The 26559-nt window shown below is 41.3% G+C and overlaps 1 protein-coding gene and 1 long non-coding RNA gene across 2 annotated transcripts; one reads left to right on the forward strand and one right to left on the reverse strand.

Annotated features, from left to right (window-relative positions):
- ZFP2 (ZFP2 zinc finger protein) lies at positions 1-23116 on the forward strand. Its single transcript, XM_074312167.1, has 3 exons — positions 1-126; positions 2373-2463; positions 20161-23116. Exon 3 carries the CDS (start codon positions 20238-20240, stop codon positions 21630-21632), a length of 1395 nt encoding a protein of 464 aa, XP_074168268.1. The 5' UTR covers positions 1-126; positions 2373-2463; positions 20161-20237; the 3' UTR covers positions 21633-23116.
- LOC141567088 (uncharacterized) lies at positions 18030-26517 on the reverse strand. The gene is made up of 2 exons (XR_012489485.1): positions 26379-26517; positions 18030-18170 (listed from the first exon to the last, which is right to left on the reverse strand). It is a non-coding gene; the product is annotated as an uncharacterized LOC141567088 (long non-coding RNA).
- Between the last annotated feature and the right edge of the window lie 42 nt (positions 26518-26559).

Consider the following 26559-nt stretch of genomic DNA (forward strand, 5'->3'; position numbering starts at 1 on the left):
CGCCTGCGCACTCCGACGCCTGCACGGAGGCCCCGCAGCCTTGTGGGAAATGTAGTCTGGCATTCCGGCGGAGGCGGCGGGTGGGGCGGCATCCGCACTGGCTGCCCAGGTTCACGCTGGGCGAGGGTGAGTGCGGGGCCGCGGCGGGACGCGCCGGCCCAGCGGGCGGGTGGGCGCGCGCGCGGGTTGGAGGCCCGAGCTGGACGAGCCCTGGGCTGTCGCGCGAGGGGAGGTCGGCGGCGAAAGGGCTTTGACCGCGTCCTTCGGACCCCTGCGCAGCTCCGGGCCGCTTGCTCCAGGTGCGCCCCTCTCACCCCCGGAACCGGGCTGGGGAGAACACCCAGAGCTGAGGTCGCCGGACACGGTCCTCCCACTACTTGTCCCAGGAGCGGCGAAGGCGGGAGTGGCGCGGCGGCGCGGGTTCGAGGGGCCAGTGAGGGACCCCGGGTTCCCCCTGCCGCGGACTTTCTCCGGGACCCTTTCTGGGGATGCTGGACCAGCTGCGGGGGCTCCAGGCTCCAGCACGTGGCCTTTGTGTAAACCGCATCTCAGTGCGCGCCCTCCGTGATTTCCGATTCCGAGGGGCACTGGCGTGTTCTCCCCTTGACGCATCTCCGTGAAAATGGGGAGGCTAACCCTGTGCAGGCTTTCTTCTTCGGGAATCCTTTTTCTTTTCTTTTTTTTTTTTTTAAGCAATTTTTTTCTATACAAAAAAAAAAAGTTCACTATAGTACAACTAGAAAATTGGGAGGAGCAAAAGATAAAAAAAATCATATGAAAACTGTCAGAATCTGCTTGTACACGTGTATATGTGTCTGAACATAGAAACTCTTTGTTCTTAAACAAAGATGGATATTAGTATCCTTTTCTCTATTTGCTTTTAGAAATGAAGTATGAAACACATTTGGTAAGGGTTTTAAAGGGCACAAATCTTAAACCCCATGACTTTTTATAAATATTTTTATCTGTGTAAGTATCACTTAACATGGAGAATAAACTTTTTTTAAAAACAGTATTTTGAAAACATCTATACCAATTTTTAAAAAATAACTAAGTTGTCATTTTCATGAGTATGAGGAAAAGAATGTCTGTGCCATATGTAATCCTGTCTTTAGGACTTGGTGGTACACCCCCACCCCCCAATATTATAAACAGTAGCCTCTTGGCTACTTGTATCTATTTGTATTCTTGTCTCATTCTATAAATCTTTTCAAGTGAAATTTCTGGGTCCCACTATAAAGCTTTTGATGCCTCCTGTCTTATTCTCTTCAGAAAAGTAGTAGTTTATAAACATTTGCAATACAAGTGTGCCAGATGGCACCAAGCCTGGGTGTTACTGTTCTCTAACTTTCTGAGAGGTGCAAATGATAGGGTTGTTTAAATTTGCATTTTGAATACTAATGAGTATTTTTATGCCATTTGTATTTTGTTTATAAATTTCCTGATAACACAGATAGTAGTGTTTCCTTACTATGCAAAAATGTTACATTTTTATGTGTTCAGACATGAAAGCCTTCCCTTCATGTTTAGGTTTGCGGCATGATTGTTAGGCTTTCTGTTCCATTATGATCACAAAAATGTTCATCTGCATTTTCTTCTAGTACTTTAGTTTCATTTTTTGTGCAAATTTTTATTCTTTTCCAAATGGTAAGCCCTTGTTCCAAGTTAGTGAACGATCCATCCTTTGTTCACTGATGTGAAATGTCACTTTTTTCATAGCTGAAATTCTTATATGTAAATTTTTTTCTGAACCGTTTGTGTTGGCAGGATTAATTTGTTCCATTGACTCTTTTCCCTGTTAGATGACAACATCCCTGAGGACAGAGCTTCTCTGTTTTGTTTGCATTGGTAGTCACCTCCTCCCATTCACCTCCTCCCTCAGGAATGGTGCTTGGTACACAGTAGGTGGTCAACAGTATATCGTGAATGAGTGATTTTGCCATTCAGTTAATACTGTGTTCTGATTATCATAGCTTCATAATATCTGTTGGGCCAGTGCTTGCTCATCACTATTCCCTTTCAAAAATTTCCTGAATGTTGCTGTGCAACACAGTTAAGTTTTAAAAAAATCTTTTCCATAATTAACTTAAAAATATTACTTTGGTATAATTTGATTGAGAATGTGTTGAATTTATAAATTAATTTCAAAGAAGTGATAATTTAGGATATTGTGACATCCTAACCAGGTATATCTCTCTCTCTTCATCTTTCTTTATATATCTAAATAAGCTTAGTAAAATAAATTTAACAAATAAAAATCATAGTTTTCTTTATATAGATACCATACACTTCTTATTTGGTTTGGTTGTAGGTATTTTATTTTTTGTTGGTGCAGAGGTTTCCTTTCTCATGGCTTCTTTTCCTTCCCTCAGTTCTGCCTCTTCCTGCCCCCCCTGTAGGAAGAACCCCACAGGAAGGAAGGTGAAGGCGATGACCGCTGTGCCTCTTCCGTAGGGAGCTCAGGTGAGCTCATATTTCAATCTCAACTCGCTCCCTTACTCTTTACTCCTATACTGTATGTGGGCTTCACCACAGAGGCCGCTTGTATTGAGCTCTCTGAATGTTGGATATTTTCCACAAATCTCCCTTTGGTGTCCCTCAGCTCTGTTCTCAGCTGCCACTTCCTCATTCAGCTGGCCTGTTGAGCTCTTGGTGCTGTTCAAGGGTTAGAAAAGGAACAAAAATCATATGAGAGATGGTCCTGGTACTTATGTCTCAGGGAACACAAAAGGTCACATCTCTACGAGATACAGTCACGATGATTGCACATGAATCCGATAATAAGAGCAAGTATGGTTAGGTACCCAGAGTGTCTGTTCCAAGACCTGAGAAAGGGAAGATGAGTGGGGCAGCCGGAGAAGTAAGTAGGGTTGGGTAGGGGTGACGAAAGGGGATTTGCTGTAATGAAGTCAGGGTGTCCCAAGTTTAAATCCTGACTCCACCAATTCATAGCTGCATTGTCTTGGGAAGTGCCTGGACCTCCCTGATGCGCATCAGTCCTTTGTGGTGATGACAGAAATGACTGGATTAACTGAGTGTTAATCCTCATACTTGACATTGGTGAAAATTTCATATGGCTTATTTCATTTCATAATTCCGACTTCATAGGTTTGTTGAAAGTTCAAATGAAATGATGTAAGTAAAAAGTGCCGTGCATGGTTCCTGGGTGTTGAAGGTACTGGGTGAGTGGTAGGCACTCTTAGATTTTCAGCCAAGAGCTCAGGGTTTAGAATTCAGAGGCGGAGCAGAATGTGGCAGTGACTGGGAGTGAGAGGGAATCAGATACAAAGTTGGGGTTAAGTTTGTGTGTCTGGTGAGGTGGTAAGTGTGGGGGTGGAGGCGGAGTCGCAGGAATTTTGATAAGAGGGTTGGCATGATAAGAGCTATGCTTGGAAGACGCTGTGTCCATCTGCCAGAGAAAACCATGAAGCAAAACTAGTGAGTGGGGAGCCTATGCGTCTTTTGCCCTGATTGCTTTAAAATGGAACCTGCTAGTTTTTACTAGAACCTGGAGTTGTTGCTTCTCTGGAAAAGGAAATAAGACATTGGGGGTCTTGGCCCAGGTGATCTTAAGTTTTGTTTGTTTTATATTTTTCTGTTTAAGGTTAGGCTTCCTTAACCTGGTCTGCAGTCCCGAAGGACCTGTGGTGTTTTCTCTGTTCATTAGCTCATGTGTTAGGCTTCTCTTAAACATGTCACCTGTTTGTTTATCAAAGGTACCAGTTTTAAGAAGGCTTCATAAGGGTATTAACGGCTGTGATTTGTATTTGTACGTTTTTCCTAGATATTATCAAGCTTAGATATAAAAGGCAACATAACTCACAACAATAGTTATTAGAGGGAGTTTCTAGAAAAGGGGAAGGATTAAAGGGAGAGCATTCACAAGATTTTAGATGATGAAGGTTGTGGTTTGGTTGTCAATAGCCTTGATTTTATTTTATTTAGTTAAAATAATATTAACTAAGTTATTAAATCAGCTTTTATAAAGTATAATTTACATAAAATAACCCATTTTAAGTTTATAATTTATTGAGTTTTGACAAATTTTTGCACCAACATAACCACCACCCCAGTGAAGCTATAGAACATTTTCATCACCCCAGACGGTATCCTCACCCCCTTCCAGTCCACGTCCCTCTTCCCAGGCAACCACTGGTTTGATTTCTGAATACTTCAGTATGTGTTTCCTAAAAACAAGGCGCTTTGTTTTACGTATCCAAAATACAATTATCAAAGTGATGAAACTTACACTGATACAATACTGATTTAATCTACAAATCTTCCTCATGTTTTGCCAAATGTCCTTTATCTGGTCGGAGCTAATACAGGTCACATTTGGCTGTCATGTCTTCTTAGTCTCCCTTAATCTGGAGCATTTCCTCGGTCTTTGTCTTTGATGACCTGGACACATTTGAAGAATAATTGATTTGGGACACATGAGTGCAGCATTAGAGCTGTTTCCTTTTTTCATCTTTCCTCATAGTTCCATCTTTACTCTATTGACCAGGGATGTGACTATGTATTGCCCAAGTATGACTTACATTTGCCCATATATTTTATCTTCTTTTATTGAATATAAATAGTGGGCATATAGTTGTAAAAAAATTTTAAAGCTATAAGATATACTCCCAAGTCTCAAACCCTCAAGAATAACTATGGATGTACATTCTTCTGGCCTTTTTAAATACTTCTCATATCTTTTGTCCAGTTTTATACTGAGCTGTTTATACATCAAAGGAGCCTTTTATATAATATGGATATCAATCCTTTGCCATAAATTGCCAACATTGTTTCCTGTCATTTTTCTTTTAAATTTGTTTATAACATCTTCTGCTACGAATAACTTTTGAAGTTTTATTCAGTTAACTTTCCTTTTCCTTTGTTTGGCTTTAGAATCATGCTGTGAAAGGCTTTCTATACCCTAAGATTTTTCTATGTTTTCTATTAGTCTCATTTTAAATTTACATCCTAGCTATCTGGAGTTTACTGTATGTGATGTGAGATTACAATCTAACGTCATTTAACATGGTGTGGCAAGGCATTTCAGGATCCATCCATTCACTGAACAGATACTTAGCACCTGCCTACCCTGTGCTAAGCAATGTTCTGCATGCTGGGAGGATAGCAGTGAGTGAGACAGGCAAGGCCTCTCTTCTCCATCTATCTTCTGGTAAGGGTAGGTGGAATGAAGAGGAGACATCACTGAAGACATTGTCCAGTGCTGTGAAGGCCGCACAGCAGGGTGGCCTAGTGAAGTATACCTGGGTTGGGGGTGCTGTTTGAGCGAGGCAGAGCCGGAGTGCCACCTATTTCTGCTATATGCGCACAATTTTATTTGTTGTTCAGAATTTATTTTGTTATTTCATGAAGCAAATCACCCCTCATTTTTCTTTTCAAACTTTTGGTTGCTTTACTGTTCTTACACATTTATTCTCATAGTTAAATTTTACATGTGTATTCTTACTGTTGAGTAAGAAAACTCCAATTTATTCAGCTCTTTCATTATGGCTTCTGTTAACTTTGATAGTGAGGATTTTGCAAATTCCTGTTAAGTGTGTTCTGCGGTGTTTCATTTTTTTGTTGCTATTATAATTGGGATTTAATGATGATTGTGATTTTTGTAAAAAAAAAAAATTGGGTTACTAAGAATTATATCTGAAGATGTTTTGCTGTGTGGTGCCTCAACTTTATCCTGCTTTTATCTTCTTTATAAATCATACTTTCATCATTAAAAATCCCTATTTATTTCATTTGGTACTCCACCTTTTCAAAGAATAACAATATCAAAAGGCCTATTGTTGCTTTTAGGTTTAAGAAAGCCTGTACGTGAATGAGATAAACCCATGACACTGCTTTTTCCCCAACAGCATGAGTTACCCTGTGCTTCCTGTAGTGCTGGGGAGAAAAAGACCCCTACTAAGTGGAAAGGAGAAAGGGAGAAACATCTTAGGGGATTGACAACAAATATATTTTATGAACGAGATCATTGTTTTACTTTAACCTTTGAAAATACCTTTCCGTACTGATCCAACTCACTGCCTCACGGGGTCATAGCTGGCACAGGGGTCCCCAGCACATTTCCGAATGAGACCAGCTTGGGGCATGCTTGAGGGCTTGGTACTTCAGGGAACAAGAATCCAGGGAAGGGGGAAGACCAGCATATGGCCCATTGGAGTCTGAATTTGGGCTTTTAATTTTGCCCAATATATTCAACTACCAAGGCAACTTATTGAAAAAAGTAGATTAGTTTTTGGAAAGAGAATGTCATATTTCTGATCTGTATCTTCTTTCACAAAGAAGGGACTTATGTTTTGTTCCCACATATATTCTAGCCTATCTGACATTTCTGTTCTCCCTGCTTGCTTTTCATTTGCAATTGCCTGCTATATTGTGTCTCTATATCCCCTTTTGTTTAACTTCTTGGTTTGTGTTTTAGATATATCTCTTAATATGTGCCGCATAACTGGATTTTAAACAAATTTTAGAGTTTTTGTCTTTTAATAGAGAAAGTCAACCCATTTATGTTTGTTATTATGCACGTATCAGGTCTTTTTCTGGTTATTTAATGATTTATGGTTATTACGCTTTCTTGTTTCCATTTGGTAACACACACAAAAGTTTAGGCTGTAGGAAAGAATAAAAAGCATTTATTTAGAAAAGGAGGGATTACAGTCCACTGATTCAGGGAGCAACCTAAATTGTGCTGCGAAGGGAACCAAGAAAGGCAGGGTTTATAGAGGACAAAAGGAGAGGAGCTGTTCTCATTAAGGTCCTCCATGTAGGTGAATTATGTAGGCTGCGATTGGTCAGGCCTGTTACGTAAATGGAGGGTGCCAGTTGTGGAAATGGACTGTTTCCTTTCAAGGTGAAGAATGCAGGTGGTCTGGTCACCACGTATGTCCGTGTAGCAATCATGGACCCAGGATGTTGCTTGTTCGGCCTTGAGCTGAATGTAGCAAGGTCAGCAACCTAACAATAGTCCCAGAACTGAGACATGAGTTGTGCATAGGCCCCGCCCCCTCACTGGCCTCCGACTCCATGTTAAGTGACTCTCTTTTTTTTTTAAATTGGGGAACAGTGTGTGCTTCCAGAACTTTTTTCCAAGTCAAGTTGTTGTCCTTTCAATCTTAGTTGTGGAGGGTGCCATTCAGCTTCAAATTGTTTTCCTTTCAGTCTTAGTTGTGGAGGGCGCAGCTCAGCTCCAGGTCCAGTTGCTGTTGCTAGTTGCAGGGGGCGCTGCCCACCATCCCTTGCGGGAGTCGAACTGGCAACCTTGTGGTTGAGAGGACACGCTCCAACCAACTGAGCCATCCGGGAGGCAGCTCAGCTCAAGGTACCGTGTTCAATCTTAGTTGCAGGGGGCGGAGCCCACCATCCCTTGCGGGACTCGAGGAATTAAACTGGCAACCTTGTGGTTGGGAGCCCACTGGCCCATGTGGGAATCCAACCGGCAGCCTTTGGAGTTAGGAGCATGGAGCTCAAACCGCCTGAGCCACCGGGCCGGCCCTAAGTGACTCTCTTAACAATGCTTATTCTGTTTTATTTTCTCCTTATCACTTTCTTCCCCTTTCTTTACATTTGTTGAACTGATGATTTCTCTTGGTTTCTTTTTTCTTTCATAAAATGGAAATTCCGCCATGTACTTATATCCTACTAATGAGCTACCTTTACTCTTCTTGATAACATTTGTCAGTGATTCTTAACTTTTTTTTTGTTATTTTGATACATTGTTTAAATGAATAGTAGGAAAAAATGTTAAGGTGGAAAGAAAGAAAATGAATTTTTTCTTGCCTCAGTGTTGATGGTTCTAGAGTTTATAGCCAGTAGGATGTGAAATACACAAATTTCTTGGAATTGGTTTCATTCTATCTCTGGTCTCTTTAGACCTTTTCCCTACTGAATTTCTCCCCTTTGCCTGTTTACATATTACATTGTTCTCTGTCCTTAAATGAAGACCTTTTCCATTACTTTATTTCCATGACCTATTCCTTACTTGTTTCATTAACAGTCTTATTTCTCATCTTTTTCACAGAAAGTTTGAAGTCACTTCATCTGGATGCTTCTGATTCTTTATGTTCCACTGTTTCTTTTATCCACTGCAAGCTGACGTCTGCCTTCATCACTCTGCTGAAATCAGTGAATTTTCAAATCAACAGCTCTTTTCGATCGTTCTTTTTGAGCTGCTCCAGCTTCTGAGAGTGTTCACCACTCCCTCCTCCTTGAAACTCTGTCCCCGAGTGTCAGCCCTGTACACCTGTCCATGTCCTTTCTGTCTCACTCTCACTCTCGCTTCCCCCGATGCTAGTGTTCTTTTCTTGGACTGCTTCTCTTCTCACAGCACTGGGAGTTGGATGGCTCAAGGCCCAGCTGTGTGATCTGGGAGAGGTTATTTAACCTTTTTGATCCTCAGATTCCTCATCTATAAAATGATGACTAGTGCTCTCAGTCCAGCAGGTTGTTTATATGGATTAAATGCGGGAAGGTGTGTGGATCTCCTATTAGGGTAAAACTCAGTACAAATACGAGTTGTCACTTACGGTGACCACCACTCAGTTAGTGTTTTCTCCTTTATTAGTCGGCTCTCCAGAGAAACAGAATCAATAGGATATATGTGGACATACAGAAAGCGATTATGGAATTGGCTCATGCGATTCTGGAGGCTGAAGAGTCCCCACGCTCTGCCCTCTGCAGGCCCAGGAATGCCAGGGCTGTAGTTCCACTCCAAATCCAGAGGCCTGAGATCCAGGGTCCAATGGTGTAAGTCCTGGTCTGAGTCTGAAGGCTCAAGAACTAGGGGCACTGATGTCTGAGGGCAGGAGGAGATGGATGTCTTGGCTCAAGCAGACAGCAAGTTCACCCTTCCCTCGCCTTTCTGTTCTCTTCAGGCCTCAACACATCGGATGATGCCACCCTTGTTGGTGAGGCTGACCTTTACTCAGTCCACCCATTCACATGGCAGCTCCCTCACAGAAACACCCATAGATAATGCTTTCCCAGCCATCTGGGCCCACCTTAGCCCAGTCAGATGGACATAAAACTAACCAGCACACTTGTTAAACAGACGTTAAACGCTTACGGTGTTTTATTTCCTAGTTTGAGGGCTAGAGAACAAGACTGAAATGGGCTTTGAAATCAAGCTGGGTGTTTCACTGGTTCTCTTATAGACCAGCCACATTCTAGGTGTGTCCTGTTTGCATGGCCTTTCCCCCAGCAACTGGATTCCCACCTGTATTGTAAGGCCTGTGATTCCATGTGCTACCTTGACACCTTTGAGCCTCACAGGGCCCCAAAGACCTAGCCGAGAGTTCCCCTGCTCTCGCCGATTTGCCCCCATCCAGAGGGAAAGGCCCCTACCCAGCGAACTCGGCTATCAGCCCCACCAGGTGCACCCCTCCCAGTCCTCAGCCTGATGGGTTTCACCTCTCTGCCAACCCACGAAATTCAACAAGGCTGTTATGTTTTCCTGTGGTAACTGTTTTGGTGTAGAATTAACCCCTGGTGTTTCGCAGACTGTAAAGACTGGAAAAGAATTCACAAAGACTCTACAAGAGTAAGAAAAGATTTATTGAAAGTCAAAGAGAGACAGTTCTGGCAAAGGGAAGTTTTGCCAAGGCAGAGTCCGATAGGGACAGCTGCCCAGATGAGAAGGAGTGCTGGGGTTTTATATTTTTCTAAGCAGGATGTAGGGTGCTTGTCAGCTTGCATGGGGGCTGCCGTTACAATTGTCTTCTCCTGGAAGCTCCTGTTTCCATCTGTGATGGAACTCAGCTTGCAGGGGGTTGCTGTTGTGATTGGGAACTGGTCTGTTCCCACTTATGATGGATGTAAGGTGCTTGTCAGCTTGCAGGTTCAGTGCTAGCCAGGGGCTTCAGAGCCAAGCAGTTAATGTTTAAGCTTGCTCCTGCCAGTCTACAAGCTGTTAACTCTTTACTTGTCTCATCAGTAACCAAGGGTCACCTCCCCCTCTCCTCATTGCAAAGCCTGCCTCCCACAGCCCCTGCTAGTTCAGAGTTTCTGAGTGTAACTGCTTGGTGTGTAGTGTGCTCCTCCCCCAGGCTGTAAGGATATGTGACTAATAAACTGCTGTCAGTGTCGTCTGCGCCTGCCGGGTGTGGTTTAGAGCGGGACTCCCTGTTTCAGCAGTGGGGTGGATGGGAGGCCAGCAGGTCACCGCCACTTTCCTCCAGGGGTTAATGCAGGGCAACCTTTGCTGCTGTCCCAGTTCCTCCCCTAGCCCTACGCCCCTGCCCTCACATGCACAGCACCTTCTGTGTCACTCATCTCTGAGTATTTCATGTCTAGTTTTGTTGCAGATGTTTCGTTTCTTTTGGGGTATGACACGTTTTCCTCACACAGATCTCTTTAGCTTGTCCCTTCCAATGCTACTTGTTTTCTCACTTTCCTCAGAGGGTTTTATTGGTATAATCCTTTGTTGAACAGTGGTTTATAGTTTCAAGAGTCAGTGACATTCAAGGATGTGTCTAGATTTCACTTGGGAAGATAGGGTTCATCCACGTTCTGCTCCAGGGAAGTTATGTGGGAAAGCGCTGCTGGAGAACTCCAGGATGTGGGTGTTGCTGGGTAAGCACTTCTTTGAACTTGTCGTTCCTCACCTGTGCACATCTGTAGAGCCTCTGGAGTTAGGAACTTGGACTTGAAATCCTGATATTATAGGGCATTGCTTTTGGGTAGTTGCTTGGTGTTCTGTCCTTCCAGGTGAAAAGTCTTTTCTGCAGAGAATTGGAAAATGGAAAATTTGGGAGGCCACACCTTCCTTTGTTTCAGAGGTGCTGAAGGGGAAGGGAGAAGGACATGTGTAGGAAGTGGCTTTTTGACCCTCCCTCAGGAGGAAGTGTCTTTCCTCCTGAGCAGGGCATCAGCTTTCCAAACCAATGTGATTTCTCAGCTGGAACCAGAAGTACTGAGCCACGTGACACATGAACTCCCAGGGTGCAACTCTCCAGGTGAAGTATCAGGCTGCAAGGAGTTGTTACGTGAGTTTGTCACCTGGGGAAGAAATCAGCTCTGAGACCCGTGGCTCTCTCGGAGACACCTACCCATTGATGTGTGTTCTCTCAGATGGCTCTGTGTCACTGATGCCACTCATCTTCCTAAAGTCTCACCCATGTCCTTACCTTTGGGACACATTATGTGGGTAAATTAGTCACTGGGTTTGTGTCACTCATTCAGTGTTAGCAGTTATTTCCCTTCTGTCTTCATCTGTACTTAGTATCCATGTTTTTCTATCTTGTTCTTTATTCTCTTTACTCTGTCTTTCGTGAGTCTTTCTTCTCAGCCATAACCTATACCATAGTTTCCTTTCCCTTACTCATTTAAACATTTGTCAGCTTTTTAAAGGGAACTAACATTTCTCTCCCTCTGTGTTGTGAGGTATTTTACACAGTTTTCATTAAAAAACAAGTGGAAATGACTTTAGCCTTGTTACTCTTACTAGTAAACTGATATTTTATGTATTTCCTTTCTTATTCTCAAATTTTTAGTCTGCATCTACTACCTGTTCAATTCCATTTTTCTCTAAACATTTAATGCTTATTAATCTTTATTATCTGGTTTCTAATCCACATCACAACTGAAATTTCTTTTTTAGGTGTTATTACTGACTTTTCTCTGAAAAAAATGCATTTTACACATTTACATCTTCTCTACTCAGTATGAAAGTGTTGATTACCAATTCTTTTTGTACATTTTTAAATTATGAGATAGGCAAATAATTTTTGATCTGTGAATAGTGTACGGCTATCTAATATAATGCAATAAATCAGTGAAAGAACATATTGATAGGAAAAAAATAATCCAATGAACATTGCTGTTGGTTTCCAGTAAACTTTCTAAAGAATAGGATTCTAGAAGAATCACTGGGTCAAAGAATACACACATTTTTATGGCTCTTGCTACATATTGTGCAACTTTGGATTTATTTTATGTTTTTAATGCTAATTTATTACATTTATTACATATAAAACGATCCCTTAAGCAGCTTTAATTGCCTTTATTACAGGTTTCTGTGGGTTTAATTACTATTGCTATTTGTATTTACCGCTGTGTAAATAACGTATATATTCAACAGGTGTTTCTTGAGCAGTAGGCCCTGTTCCTAGCACTGGGGATACAGCAATAAGCAAAACAGGTAGGTTCCCCATGGAACTTAGGTCTAGTGAAGTGTCTCCTTCACTAAATTAATAAAGAAAGAAGCCAGGGAGGGAGAAGGGACAGGAAGGGAAGAGAGAAGGGAGGCATGGGTATTGTAGTCAAAGTACCGTGTGGAAGGAAAAAGCAGCATACAGGAATTATAAGTTAATGGACTGGCAGTGTAGGCCTCTCCTCTGAGGGGACTTGAGCAGCCATGATGGGTCTGTGGGGACACTGGGCACAGGGAACAGCAGGGGCAGAGACCTACAGGGGCTCTGTGGCTTCGTTTCAGGGGAAGAGTGCAACAAGATGTGAAGATTTTCTTAAATCTTTCAGTCCTTCTGTGAAAAAATTTATTTCTCCTGTCAAATTTTTTTATTTCTGTGAGCCTTCTCATTCTGTGTGTTCCTTCTTTTATAATAGCTGTCTAGTTTATTGCATGCATTAACTTTTCTGTATGAGGATATTTAAATAATTTTGGTTTTTTTTATTTGATTTTGGTATGTGTGTGCAGAATATTTTCCCTTGTTTCCTAGATTATTTTAGTGGGTTTATGTATGCCTTTTTCATTATCCCATTGTCATTCTGGTGGGTTTTCTGGAGGCAGCAGAGGCAAACACATGTATTCTCGATACTGTTTTCCTCTCCCACTCCTTTACCTATCTTCAGACTTCTCTATTGGGCGGGCCTTGAAGTTTTTTCCCTTGTTATGACTGCATTTCACACTGTCTTCCTCATCGCTGAGTGTCTGTCTAGCCACTAGTGTGTTGCTCACTGCATTGTCAGGATTGAGCTTACTTTTGTATCCCCTGCCAATGGAGGTATTTAGTATATGTTTGTTGAGTGAATATTGAATGACATCAAATAGAAGTTTTAGAAATCAGATGAAAATACAGATTTAAGAGTTACAATCATATATGTGACGTACATATCAATTTGTATTGTTAATTTTCAGGAAGAGTGAATGATAAGGGCCAAGCAGCAAAGAAGGAACCCTAAAGAACAGTAACATTTGGCTGGGAGCCAAAAGTCCTACAGCAGAGGTGACAGAGTGGTCAAAGGAGGAGGAGAGAATTTAGGGAGAGCTGGGCCACAGGAAGAGAGAGAAGTGGAGGACGAGGTGAAGGGTGGCCTGTGAGTCAGGAAGGGCACTTCTGGTGTGGAGGGAAAGGAAACGTGCTGTGGGCTGATGAGTAAAACAAGACTGTTAAGTACCGACTGTCGTTGCAACAAGGTAAAATTTGAAGGAAAAGGAAGAAAGGGCAAGAACTGAAAAATGTCAAAGGTGGAGTGTCTCTGCCTTATTTTTTACCAAGAAAGAGACCTGAAAGTATTTAGAAGAGCAGAAGTGTCTGTTAGAAAGGAGAGACTAAAGTCACGGAAGAGTGAGGGAGAGAATGGGACCCAGGAAACACGATGATGTGCAAACTCCGGATCTTGTTCTTCCCAGATTTTCTTCAGTGTTGCGGCCAGATTGAGCTACCATTTGGTCTTATTATTCCATCCAAAATCGAGACAAGAAAGCAACGCTTGAGTGCTGTGCTCGGCAGTTCCCCAGTCACCATCTGATGTGCTCATCAGAATAGTCGTGTGGTGTATGTATTATTAGCCCCTTTTACAGTGGGAGAAACGGGCTCAGAGAGGTGAAATGACTTGCCAGAATGTGAACACAGCTTTTTGTTTTGTTTGTTTTTGTCTTTGAGTTTAAGGCTAATTCCAAAAACATCATTACTTTCTTTCCTTGCCTTGCTGTGACTTCTTGTTTCCTACCGAGTTTCCCCGAAAATAAGACCTAACTGGAAAATAAGCCCTAGCATGGTTTTTCAGGATGACATCCCCTGAACATAAGCCCTAATGAGTCTTTTGGAGCAAAAATTTATGTGGGGCCGGCCCGGTGGCTCAGGCGGTTAGAGCTCCATGCTCCTAACTCCGAAGGCTGCCAGTTCGATTCACACATGGGCCAGCGGGCTCTCAACCACAAGGTTGCCAGTTCAATTCCTCGAGTCCCGCAAGGGATGGTGGGCCGCGCCCCCTGCAACTAAGATTGAACACGGCACCTTGAGCTGAGCTGCCGCTGAGCTCCCGGATGGCTCAGTTGGTTGGAGCGCATCCTCTCAACCACAAGGTTGCCAGTTTGACTCCCACAAGGGGTGGTGGGCTGCACCCCCTGCAACTGGCAACAGCAACTGGACCTGTAGCTGAGCTGCGCCCTCCACAATTAAGACTGAAAGGACAACTTGAAGCTGAACGGCACGCTCCACAACAGATTGAAAGGACAACAACTTGACTTGGAAAAAAGTCCTGGAAGTACACACTGTTCCCCAATAAAGTCCTGTACCCCTTCCCCAATAAAATAAAAAAAAAAATTATGTAAGACCCAGTATTGTTTTACTATACTATAAGACCGGGTCTTACGTAATATAATATAAAATAAGACCAGGTCTTATATTAATTTTTGCTCCAAAAGATGCATTAGAGCTGATTGTCTGGCGAGGTCTTATTTTCGGGGAAACATGGTAGGAGCCAAAAGTTTGAAGGAGGATAAAAGAAATTGGATAAGTCTGTGAGTTTCTCAAAATCTAGTGTTAGTAGAGGCGGGGTAGAGTCTCAGACTCCAGCAACTACCATGTTTCCCCAAAAATAAGACCTAACCGGAAAATAAGCCCTAGCATTATATTTCAGGATGACGTCCCTTGAACATAAGCCCTAATGCATCTTTTGGAGTAAAAATTAATATAAGACCCAGTCTTATTTTCGGGGAAACACGGTAGTATGTCTAGTAAAAATAAAACTTCTACATCCTGACCTAATAGTCTTTTTAGATGGCTGTTTTCTTTCTCTGTTCTGAAGGTTTCCTGTGTAAGTTGTTGAGTGCTTCATTAGATTTTACTGTTTTATCAAAGCTGAGTAGAAAATGTAGATTTAGAACTGCTGTTCCTAGAAACAGTATTATCGCTAGTAAACTTGTTAATGTTGAAACAAAGATGGAAATTATTAGTAATGTGGAAAGCAGTTTTTAATTTTTAGCCTTTAATCAGTGGTCATTACACTTAAATAAGTTGTTCAGTTATCAAGGAAACAAAAGTTAAGAACATGTATAAAATATTAGATATCTCTTATCAAAGATTATGTCTGATAAATAAGGTATAGGAAGAGATTCTATAACATTTAAAGCACTCCAGGAAGCTATCCTTAACTAACCCCAAACACGGAAATCTGTTGTGTTTCATAGATGATTTTGTGTCATTCTCAGAGATACCCTGGATGTCTCTCTGTCTCTCTGTCTCTCTGTCTCTCTCTCTCTCTCTCTCTCCTCTGTAAATATATGTGTATGTCAATACATACAGAATTTACCTACCTTCATGCTAACATAAGCCTCACTCATGTTTAGTACCGATACAACTTTGCTTCCATTAGTAGGACAACTGATCTAAAAGCCTGTAGTAAATGTAGGAACATCCAAGTTTGATCCCCTCCCCTGCCTCAGGGCTCAACACTGGCTGGTGCTTTTCTGGGACGCTATCCCCTCAATAGGCCTATGACTCCCTCCTTAGCCTCTAAAGTCTTGGCTTCAATATCACTTTTCAGTGAGTGAGGCCTTTCCTGAAGACTCTATTTAAAATTACAAACCCTTCCCCTCACCCATCATATTCCATATTTCCATTTCATTGCTTTTATCGATAAGGTATACCACTTAAATACTAAGTATTTTACTCATTTATTATGCTGACTGCCCTGCCCTTCTTCCTCTCACTATAATCTAAGTTCCTTTAAGGGCAGACATATGTTTTATTCATAGCTATCGCCTTAACTCCTGGAACAGTACCAGGCTCGACATATACTTAGGGAATGAATGACTTATCATGTTAAGAAGATCCACCGGGCTGCTGTATGGAGGATGCATTGTAGGGTAGCAAGAGTATAAGCAGGAAATCCAGTCAGGTAAGTATTGAAATAGTCTGGTTGAGTGGAAGGAGTAGTTTAAATGTTACACAGGAGATGGAAGAAATATAAAAAGGGAAAAGGAAGACATCAACTTGCCCTAGGAAGAGTGGGAACTGCTGCCCAAGCCCCACACCTACCCCAGTACTCAGCAGGCTCTTGGCTTCTACTATGGCCAGTCCCAGCCTTCTGGTGCTTTCCCAGACCCCGTGGTCCTGGGGACTCTTGCTCATGTCCTGATGAGTACCAGAATGATGCCAATCCTGTACGTTAACTAGGCATTTTATGACATAATGGGAGTATGGGCTAACACTTGAAAGTTCTGTTTAGGAAAAAAGGAAAGGAAGAGAGAGCTGTATATTGTTTAACACAAAATAATAATGGTAATAATAACAACAATCATTGAACCCTTATTATGACCAAGCATAATGCTGTGTGCATCATAAAGTACTTATTTAATGAGATGGCAAAATGGCAAGGCTCTGAAACGTTGTCCAATCCTGGAAGACCTGTAGGTTTTCACCATACTGCTCAAGTTCCAAGCTCACAATATTTCACTAATTCTGAGTAAAGCCATCCTTACTATTTTGTTTTCAGAGATATTCATATAATTGGAAAAATAAAATTTCTTCCCCTCTCAGTTGTCTAATTTTATTAGTAATTCTTTTGGAATAATATTGAATAATAGCAGAATAATAAACAGCCATTCCTTGTTTCTATTACTAGTGTGAATTATTCTAGCATTTATTTTTATACTTGGTACAGTGCTAACATGTTTGGTTTTGAATCAGGATTGGGTGTTGGATGTTACCAAATACTTTTGAAGCATCTATTAGGTTGATCATATATCCTTTTCCCATGACCTATTAATATGGTAGGAATAAATTCTTAATAGTGAACATTCTGGAATTCCTGGCACAATCCTTTGTTCAAATTGAATATTTAACTAATGTTTCAGGAATGGTTTAGGAGTACTCTAATTACTGAATTTTCATATTTAAGATATGTGTTTTGGTTTTCTCTGTACATGTATATAGAGTACTGGCCACATTGAATTCTTGAGTCATATCAGCCAGTTTTTAAAAAGTTTGTAGGTAGTCAATTTTTTTCTTAAGCAGCAAGTCTTCAGAATTAACTTTTAAATTAGGTCTCTAAATTCCATGAAGATATAATGAATCTCACTATTAAGCTTTCTGCAGCACATAATGATGTTTCAACTCAAAGTGACTAATATTTTCCAAAATAGCAAATATTTTGTTGTTTTCATTTGTTTTTTGAAATGTTATGTATACAGAAGAATGTGTAAAATATATGTATTTAACAAAAACCTACATACTCTTCTAATGTAAATACTATAAATATTAACCAAGTTTTGTTTTTATATCACCACTGTGATATTGGTACCATTTAACAGGTGAAAAAACAGGAGCACTGACATGTTAAGTAACCTGCCCAAGGTCACACAGCTAACAGTGATGGAGCTCAAATTTGAGCCAGGTTTCAAACGTGTGGCTCCAGAGTTGTTGTCTTAACCGTTATACCATACTGCTGCTTTTTATAGTTGATGGTAAAGATTAATGAATAATAAACAAACACCCAGGCACTGGGACCCAGAGTGGGAAATAGAACACTCCTGGTGTCCTCGCGTGAGCTGTGTGCATTCACGCTCTTCCCTATCCCTGGGACACAAGCACTCTTCTCATTTGTGTGGTTAGTGCCGTCCCCTGCTTTTCTTTATAGTATTGCCATTCATAAATCAACTCTACGCAATATATTTAGTTTTAGCCTGTTTTTAAACTTTATCTAAATGGACTCTTGCTATATATATTTCTCTAGGACTTTGTTTCAAGTATTTATTCATTCATATTGATATATGTAGTTTTAGTTTGTTAATTTTAACTAGTCTTCAGGCCGCTATAACAGAATACCATAGTATATGCAGCTTAAACATCAGACATTTATTTCTCACAGTTCTAGAGGCTGGAAGTCTGAGACCAGGGTGCCAGCGTGGCTGGGTTCTTGGTGAGGACCCTCCTCCTGGTACATGGGCATCTGCCTTCTTGCTGTGTCTTCACATGCTGGAGAGGAGAGGAAGCAAGCTCTCTCATCTCTTCTTAAAAGGGCACTAATTCCCATCCCCAGGGCTCCACTTCCTGACCTACTGACCTCCCAAAGGCCCCACCTCCTAATATCACCCCACTGAGGATTCGGCTTCAACATAAGAATTATGGGGAGACACAAATATGAAGTCCATAGCATTCACTGTTAATTATTCCATTGTATATTTGACAATTTATCCATTCTATTCTATGATAGATATTTGTGTTTCTAATTTTTTCCTCTTCTGCAGTGCTACTTTTAAAATTCTGAATCATGGTGTACCTTTGCAAGTTAGGTTTACCTAGGTGTGTGTACCTAGTAGTGGACTTGTTAAACCATCCATTCAGGTTTCCTTTTATTAAGTGCCTATTCAAGTATTTTGCCAGTTTTTCTCGTGGGCTTAGTGTTCCTTAGATACCAGGTTCTAGTTCTTTGTAGGTCATTGTTACAGATATCTTCTGTAATTTTTTAAAAAATTTCCTTTATGATGTCTTTTGATGACTGGAAGCATGTAATTATTCTTCCAATGTTTAGTATCCCTTTTGGTTTTTTTGCTTTTTTATTCTCCTGATTTTAAAATTTTACTTCTTAACCCTCTAGCTTGCAAACTTGGTATTTTCTGCATATCATTTATCTTTGAAGGGAGGCAGTTCTTCAAACTGAATGGATCCCCACTTGCCCTTCATGTTGTCCCTGGGTGGCACTTTAAGTGTTCTCAGAGAACTTTAGTTGGATAGCGGGATACGATGATGGTGAGGTAGGGCAAGTGTCCACCTCTAATTCCTGTGTTTTTTCATACTTGATGGGTTGGTCTGCTCTGGGGTCACTTGGTGATGTGTGTGTTTTGGAGGTGGAGCCTGCTTGGCTTTCCACTTTTTATCTTTTTCTATGAAAGCAGGTCAGGTGGAAGGTGGAGGTCCCAGTTAATGCATTCCCCTGGCTTCACAGTAAAGCCTCCTGCCCTCCAGCCTTTGGTCTGTTGGTTCAGTGTTGATCTCTGCTCTGCTGACTTTGATCAAGCTGAGAAGGAGATTCTCAGATTGTAGTTTGCCAGTCCTCTGCCTGTCTGCCTCCAGACCATTTTTTGAAGGATAAGAAATGGGATCTGAGAAAATAAAGCCTGAGTGGCTACAAGGTGCTTCCTTCAGCTCCCCCTGAAGCAGTTCAGCAGATTACTGCCTACCTGCCCCTGCCACCAGTTCTCATTTTTAAGGAATGGGTATGTAGAAAAGGTTAGGGCACTTTAGGACTCTTACCTTTGTGAGAAAACTACAGCCTGCTTGAAGTTTCGAGGGGAAATCTTTTAGATTTGTGTTATCCTACCTTAAGAGTTTGGGTTTCAAGTATGTTCTGGTATTTTATGTACCAAACAAGTACGTTACCAAAGGTAGATTATATACATTATCTGTATCAGATTATTTTTATCCTCATTTTATATCTGTGCAAACTCAGACCTAGAGAAACAACTAGTTAAGATGGTTAAGTATTAACAGCCAGGGTTTGAACCTGAGTTTGTCTGACTCCAGGGTCAGCAGTCGTCACTGTGTCACACTGTGATGTTTTTGAAGATTTAGTGTCAGAATTATAGATGGCATTACAAGAGGGAGGAAACGGTGGATAAGAATACTAGATATGACATGGCAGGGCTTTCTGATCTGCCGCTTGCAATCCTACGTCTGCCACATATTTTCCTTTAGTTCCATCTTCATTAGCCTTGTCCAGTGATCAGTGGTTTTGGTGTCTAGCTCTCCTGCATAGGCTCACTCTTTTCTCTGCTTATCCTGCTTCTAGTTCCTGGCTCACTGTTCTCGCTCCCTTCCAATTCTCTTCCTAATTGTAGGGGAATCTTTGAAAGCTCTCAGGTGTGCCCTGTACTTATTCTGTTTTATTATTTTCATCCCGCCTTATACAGTTTTCAGTCTCCCAGCACAGAAACCAATGTGCATTTGAATTTTTTATTTTTTACAGACTGGGAAACAAGACTTGAAACCAAAGAGTCAACTCTAAAGCCAAACATTACTGAAGATTTATCCTAGAAAGTAATAATGGAGAGGGAAGTTCTCTGGCATTCTCCTTTAGGGAAAACCTGGGAACCTGACAATTGGTTAGAGGGGCAACAAAAAAACCAGGATAGACATCTTGGCCAAGTTGCAGTTACTCATAAGGAAACCCTCACTGAGAGGAAAGGATGTGGAGGAAATGAATTTGAAAGCTGTTCCAGTCAGGGTTTAATCATTGATACACAACAAAGTACTCCTAAGGGGAAAAGGCCCTATAATCAGAATCCACATGGAAAAGATATCAAACAAAATTGTGAATTACTTAAAACTCAAAGAATGTTTGTAGGAAAGAAAATCTATGAATGCAATGAATGCGGGAAAGCCTTCAGCCAGAGCTCATCTCTTCTTAAGCACCAGAGGATTCATACTGGGGAGAAACCCTATAAGTGTAATATATGTGGGAAGCACTTCATTGAACGCTCCTCCCTTAGTGTACATCAAAGAATTCACACTGGAGAAAAGCCCTACAAATGTAATGAATGTGGGAAAACCTTCAGTCAAAGTATGAACCTTACTGTTCATCAAAGAACTCATACTGGAGAGAAACCCTATCAGTGTAAAGAGTGTGGAAAAGCTTTCCGCAAGAATTCATCCCTTATTCAACATGAAAGGATTCATACTGGAGAGAAACCCTACAAATGTAATGAATGTGGGAAAGCTTTTACCCAAAGTATGAATCTTACAGTGCATCAAAGAACTCATACAGGAGAAAAACCCTATGAATGCAATGAATGTGGAAAAGCCTTCAGTCAAAGTATGCATCTTATTGTACATCAGAGAAGTCATACTGGAGAAAAACCTTATGAGTGTAGTGAATGTGGAAAAGCCTTTAGTAAGAGCTCAACTCTTACTCTGCATCAACGAAATCACACTGGAGAAAAACCCTACAAATGTAACAGATGTGGGAAATCTTTTAGCCAAAGTACATACCTTATAGAACATCAGAGACTTCATTCTGGAGTAAAACCTTTTGAATGTAATCAGTGTGGAAAAGCTTTCAGTAAGAATTCATCTCTTACTCAACATCGGAGGATTCATACTGGAGAGAAACCTTACGAGTGTATCGTATGTGGAAAACATTTCACTGGACGATCATCCCTTACTGTACATCGAGTTATTCATACTGGAGAGAAACCTTATGAATGCAATGAATGTGGAAAGGCCTTCAGCCAGAGCGCATACCTTATTGAGCATCAAAGGATTCATACTGGTGAGAAACCCTATGAATGTGATCAGTGTGGCAAAGCCTTCATTAAGAATTCGTCCCTTATAGTGCATCAGAGAACTCATACAGGAGAGAAACCCTATCAGTGTAATGAATGTGGGAAAGCCTTCAGTAGGAGTACAAACCTTACACGACATCAGAGAACTCATACGTGAGGAAAGTTTCGTTGGGCTCTTTACCACGATGAACTCTCCAGCAATAATCAGATATGTCATGTAATTTAGAAACCTAATAAATGTAACAATTTTGGGAATCTTTTAGATGAAGTATATTATGCCATATCAGATAATACAGACCACTGTAGAGAAACCATATAAAAGTGGAGAGATCTTGATTGACGCAGAAAGTAAAACTTTATATCAGAAGGTTTAAGTAGCTAATATTCTAAGTAGCTAAATATTCTTCATGCTGAAGATAAGTTCTGTTGTATCATACCACAGACTCTCCATGGAGTATCAGAGACTTCACACTGGAGAGAAAATGTGAGAGTGCTTAACTGGACAGCCCCATCACCTGGGATGTACTCTGATCTGCCACTAATTTGGACAAGTCACCTACTTTCAACAGGTCACAGTGTCCTTATTTGGTAAATGAGGGATTTTGGATTTAAAAGATATCGAGGACACCTTTGCACTCTGAAAAGTTACAAACCTATAACTACAATTAATAGTGGGACATCCTTGATCTTCTACCATGTTATATATGTTATCTAGATGCTCCTATTCCAAAATCTGGTTTCCTTGGATGTTGTGAATTAAAGTTCTATACCTCCACCAAATCCTATTATCCCTCCATGCCCCTCCCCTTGTCCCGGCATTATTTCCTGCCCTAAATGCATATAGGCTGGTTGCTACCAGGTGATGGAATAATTGTACAAATCTTAATGCAATATCATGCTGTTCTGAGTTCTCAACTAATAGTCATTAAATTGTTAAATAAGCTAATTATTTAGAAAACAATCTAACTTAAATACAGTTTTAAAAAACATACAAGGTTCAAATACACATCTTTGTATCGTACTGTCAAAGTGGATATGAGAATAGGCTGAACACTAATAGATATTAACATCTGACAGATTAACAAAATCTTTGTAATTCAAAACATATTCAAAACAATCATGAGATTTTAAACATCGACAGTTATGATAGTAGTTAAGCCAATTTCATTTATTTCACACACACACATTTAACAAGGGCTAAATACATGCTAGACCTAATCAGAAAATCAACATGAGTAATATATTCTTGTTTCCCAAGGTTTAAACTGAGAAAGTGGTAGGGATGGGAGAGGAAAGGACGAATTCAAGTAATAATGAGACAGAATCTGGATAGCATAACTGATTAAACGTGGGTACTTGAATTTATTATTTGGGTGATAAGGGTAGCATAATGAAAAACAAAGTTGACCAATTTTGTGGAGCAATGACAAGTTCAGTCTGGGGGGCATTTTGATGAGTGAAGATTCCTGATACGCAGTAGAATAAGTAGAATGACAGTGATAGAGGGTACTCTGGGAGTACAGTAGTCCCCCCTTATCTGTGGTTTTGCTTTCCATGGTTTCAGTTATCCATGGTCAACCTTGGGTCCAAAAATATTAAATGGTAAATTCCAGAAATAAACAAGTCATGTTTTAAACTGTGCAGCGTTCTGAGTAGCGTGATGAAATTTTGCACCATCCTACTATATCATCACCTCACTTTATCTCATCACATAGCCATTGTATCATCACATCAACACAAGAAGGGTAACAGAATATATTTTGAGAGATCATATTCACATAACTTATAGTATATTATAATTGTTCTATTGTTAGTTACCGTTAATCTTACTGTACCTGATTTATAAACTAAATTTTATCATAAGTATGTACTTATAGGATATATATAGGGTTCAGTACTATCCATGGTTTCGGGCATCCACTGGGGATTTTGGACCGAATCCCTCAATAAGTGGGGACTACTGTACTGTCACTGGATGGGTAAGTAGAAGCAGTAGAAGCTGAGGGGAAGTGACAGCCAAAAGAAACATGAACAACAGAAAGAAAAATCAGAAGGTGGCACAGAAGTAAAAGAGTTTTAGTGTAGGGGTAGCAATAGTTAATATTTTCAAATGCTCCTGAGGGTTAAAGTAAGATCAAAATAGAATATGGTCTTTGGTTTTTGTTTCTGATAACCTCTAAAATTTTAGTTGGTTGAAGAGTGAGTTAAAGATTGAAAGGGACTTAGCTTAACTGCGAAAGGAGAGTTTAGAAAGATAACTAGAGGGAAATTGGAGTTGAGTAAAGGTGTATCTATCAGAAGAGCTTTTGGTTACAAATACTAGAAAGCCCTATTAAAATGGCTTACAAGCAGATAGGAGTTTATTTTCTCACATAACAAATCTGGACGTGGTTGGCTTTGGTTTAGAGACAAAATAATTCAATGCCTGAGTTTCATGGCTTTTTCATCATGGTCACATGATGGCTGCCGTAGCTTTAGGTGAAATATCCGCATTCAATGCAAGAAGAAGGGGAGTGGATAATACGAGCAACATTTGTGCCTTTCATTATAAAAGGTTTTCCCAGAAACCCCTCAGCAGACTTCTGCTAACATCTCATTGACCACAGCTGTACTACCTGGAGGTTAGTAGCAAAGGAGGCTGAGAAAATAAGTATTTAGCTCTTGCAGCCTCCATAGTAGAGGTAGGCAAAGAAAAGGTGGTTTGAGAAAGGTATTGGGTTAGCCAGCCAACAACCTGCTGAGAATGTTGCATGATTTAATATAGAATTCTGCATGTTTATCACCCAAAAGAGGCATGTAGAGTCTGAAGGCGCCGAAAGGAATGGATGTGCAGCTCAAAGTGGGAAAGTAAGATTTGGAGCACAGGTAGAGACCATAGGAATCCTTTTCACCAGGAAAAAGGGAGTTTTCCACTGGGAGAGGTAATAATCAATGATGGGTGCAGGTGTTTGTGGGTGCCAATGCAGGTTCCCTATGGACTCTCAGTGTTTGGACCTTGGGCAGTTCAGTCTCTTTGGGCTATATGACTTCTAAATTTTAATTCATGGAGTTCAGACATCAAAGACAAAGGAGGACTGAAACACTGAATTAACTATATCCTCAGAAACTGATAATAGCTCTCCATTACATCCAGTTTCCTCTTTACCCTTCACCTATTTCTTTTTCTTGTTCCCCACCTCATCTCAAGAGATAGAAAGGAGGTAGAAGAAATGGGTAGAAAATAGGTGAAAATGATAGACAGTAGCAAAATAAAGGCTTGAAAGCAAGGCACAGGGCGAGGAGAGGAAGAATGAAGTTATTAAACCTATGATTGATGCCGTAACTCAAAATTGTTAAAATATTAACCCACAGAGGGAGCACCAGGAGAAATGGGTCGGATAAATGGAGGTTTCAGTACTTTTTCAGGAGATTTGGAAGCCTTAGGCACTTGTCAGTTCTCAGCCGTCCTAGGCAACCAGTAATGAAGACAACCTTTACACCTTTCATCTACCAACAGGTGCAGGACTCCTGGTTCCACGTACTAGACATGAGACCTTGGGCAAGGCACTTAACATATTGGTGCCTCAGTTTTTTCATTTGTTAATAGTGTAAACTGAATGGCTTTGGATTACATTAGATAACTGATGTAAAGAGCTTATAAAAGTACCCAACATGTAGTTAGTGCTCAATGAATGTTGTATTATCGCCTTCATGTACCTGAAAACAGTAATATCCAAATGCCTTAGCATGGCATCCAGAACCCTTAATTATATTAGAATGACTAGGTTCTCAAAGCACATAACTTATAGGAAGGTTATATAACTGGGTAACTGGGAGTCTGCCCCCCCCCCCCACGGAATGCTGTCATAGCCCCTAACTGGTTCCCCTGTATTCCCCTGTATCCCCACCATAGCCTGTTCTCCCTATAGCTGACCAGTGCTTCTGTCCAAGTGTGCTCAGTCATGTCACTATTTTGCTCAAGCCCCTTCAATGGTTTCCTATCACACACAGATTAAGAGCAGAGTCCCTACAATGGCCTTCTGGTTACCGTATGACTTCCTCTCCCGCTCTCCTGTCATACTGGTCCTGCGAAGCCTCGCGTTCACCGGGCACACTTCTCTGGACAGCGGCGTTCCCTTCCCGCCTCCGTAGGCAGCTCTTCCCGCTCTTCCCCACACACTCACCTGGGTTCCTCCGTCACTGTGCTCCAATCTCTGCTCAAATGTTATCGCTTCAAATTGAATTTCCCAAAATGCTACTTAAGTTAAACTCCACCCCTCATCACATTCTGATCCTTAACACAGGTCCACTGTCATCCGTACCTGATATTTTGTTAATTAAACCTGCTTAAGTGCAGGGTTTTCACTGCTATTCTCCAGGCCCAAGAACAGTGCCCGACGTAAGTGTTTCAAAAGTGTCTACAGAATGAAACCTTCAATAAAACCCAAAACAATGCTGCAGTGTCACATACAGTCACTGCTTCTATTCCCTGACAAACCTCAGGTCACATTCTTGGCTTTTTTTCACCATGGACAAAGTTAAAACCCTCTCACCTTTCCTTCCTGCGCTCCATGAAAATAGGTATTCAGAAACAACTAAATATCTCCACTTGGGTGTTTCTGTACAGCGCCTCATCTTTGCCCGCCCCCTGAAAATACTGTCGCCAAAACAAATACTACCTTCTCTAAATACCACCCAGGTGTCCAAGAGGACCTCCTTGGCATCCAGGCTCCTTCCTCTCATGTTAAGTCGCTGGGAACCAAATCTATTCCACATGCTCAACGTTTCTCAGGTGCCCGTGCCCTCGGCCCCCGCCCAGGGTCCAGCCACCACCCGCTATCCTGAACCGCCGCCGCAGCCTTCTCACTCGTCTGCCGGCCTTCAGCCGGACGCCTCTGTCTTCCCCGCCCTGCACCCCACTTACCGCTGAACCACCCCTTGCCCGACCACCGGCCACAGGTAGTATCGTTTGCGTCCCGGGGCGGAGGCGCAGTCTCGCCGCCTTTTACGTCCTCTCGGCGTGGTCCTTCGTCTGGAACGCGCCATTTCGGCTTGTCGCCTCGTACTCCGTCTTTGGGAACAGTTCCGGATCTGCTCTCCTCACC

Source organism: Rhinolophus sinicus, linkage group LG10 (assembly GCF_036562045.2).
Source record: "Rhinolophus sinicus isolate RSC01 linkage group LG10, ASM3656204v1, whole genome shotgun sequence".
NCBI classification, from domain to species: domain Eukaryota; kingdom Metazoa; phylum Chordata; class Mammalia; order Chiroptera; family Rhinolophidae; genus Rhinolophus; species Rhinolophus sinicus.

Coding starts and splice junctions, on each gene's coding strand:
- ZFP2 (XM_074312167.1), top strand. CDS start 20,238: ATGGAGAGGGAAGTTCTCTGGCATTCTCCTTTAGGGAAAACCTGGGAA.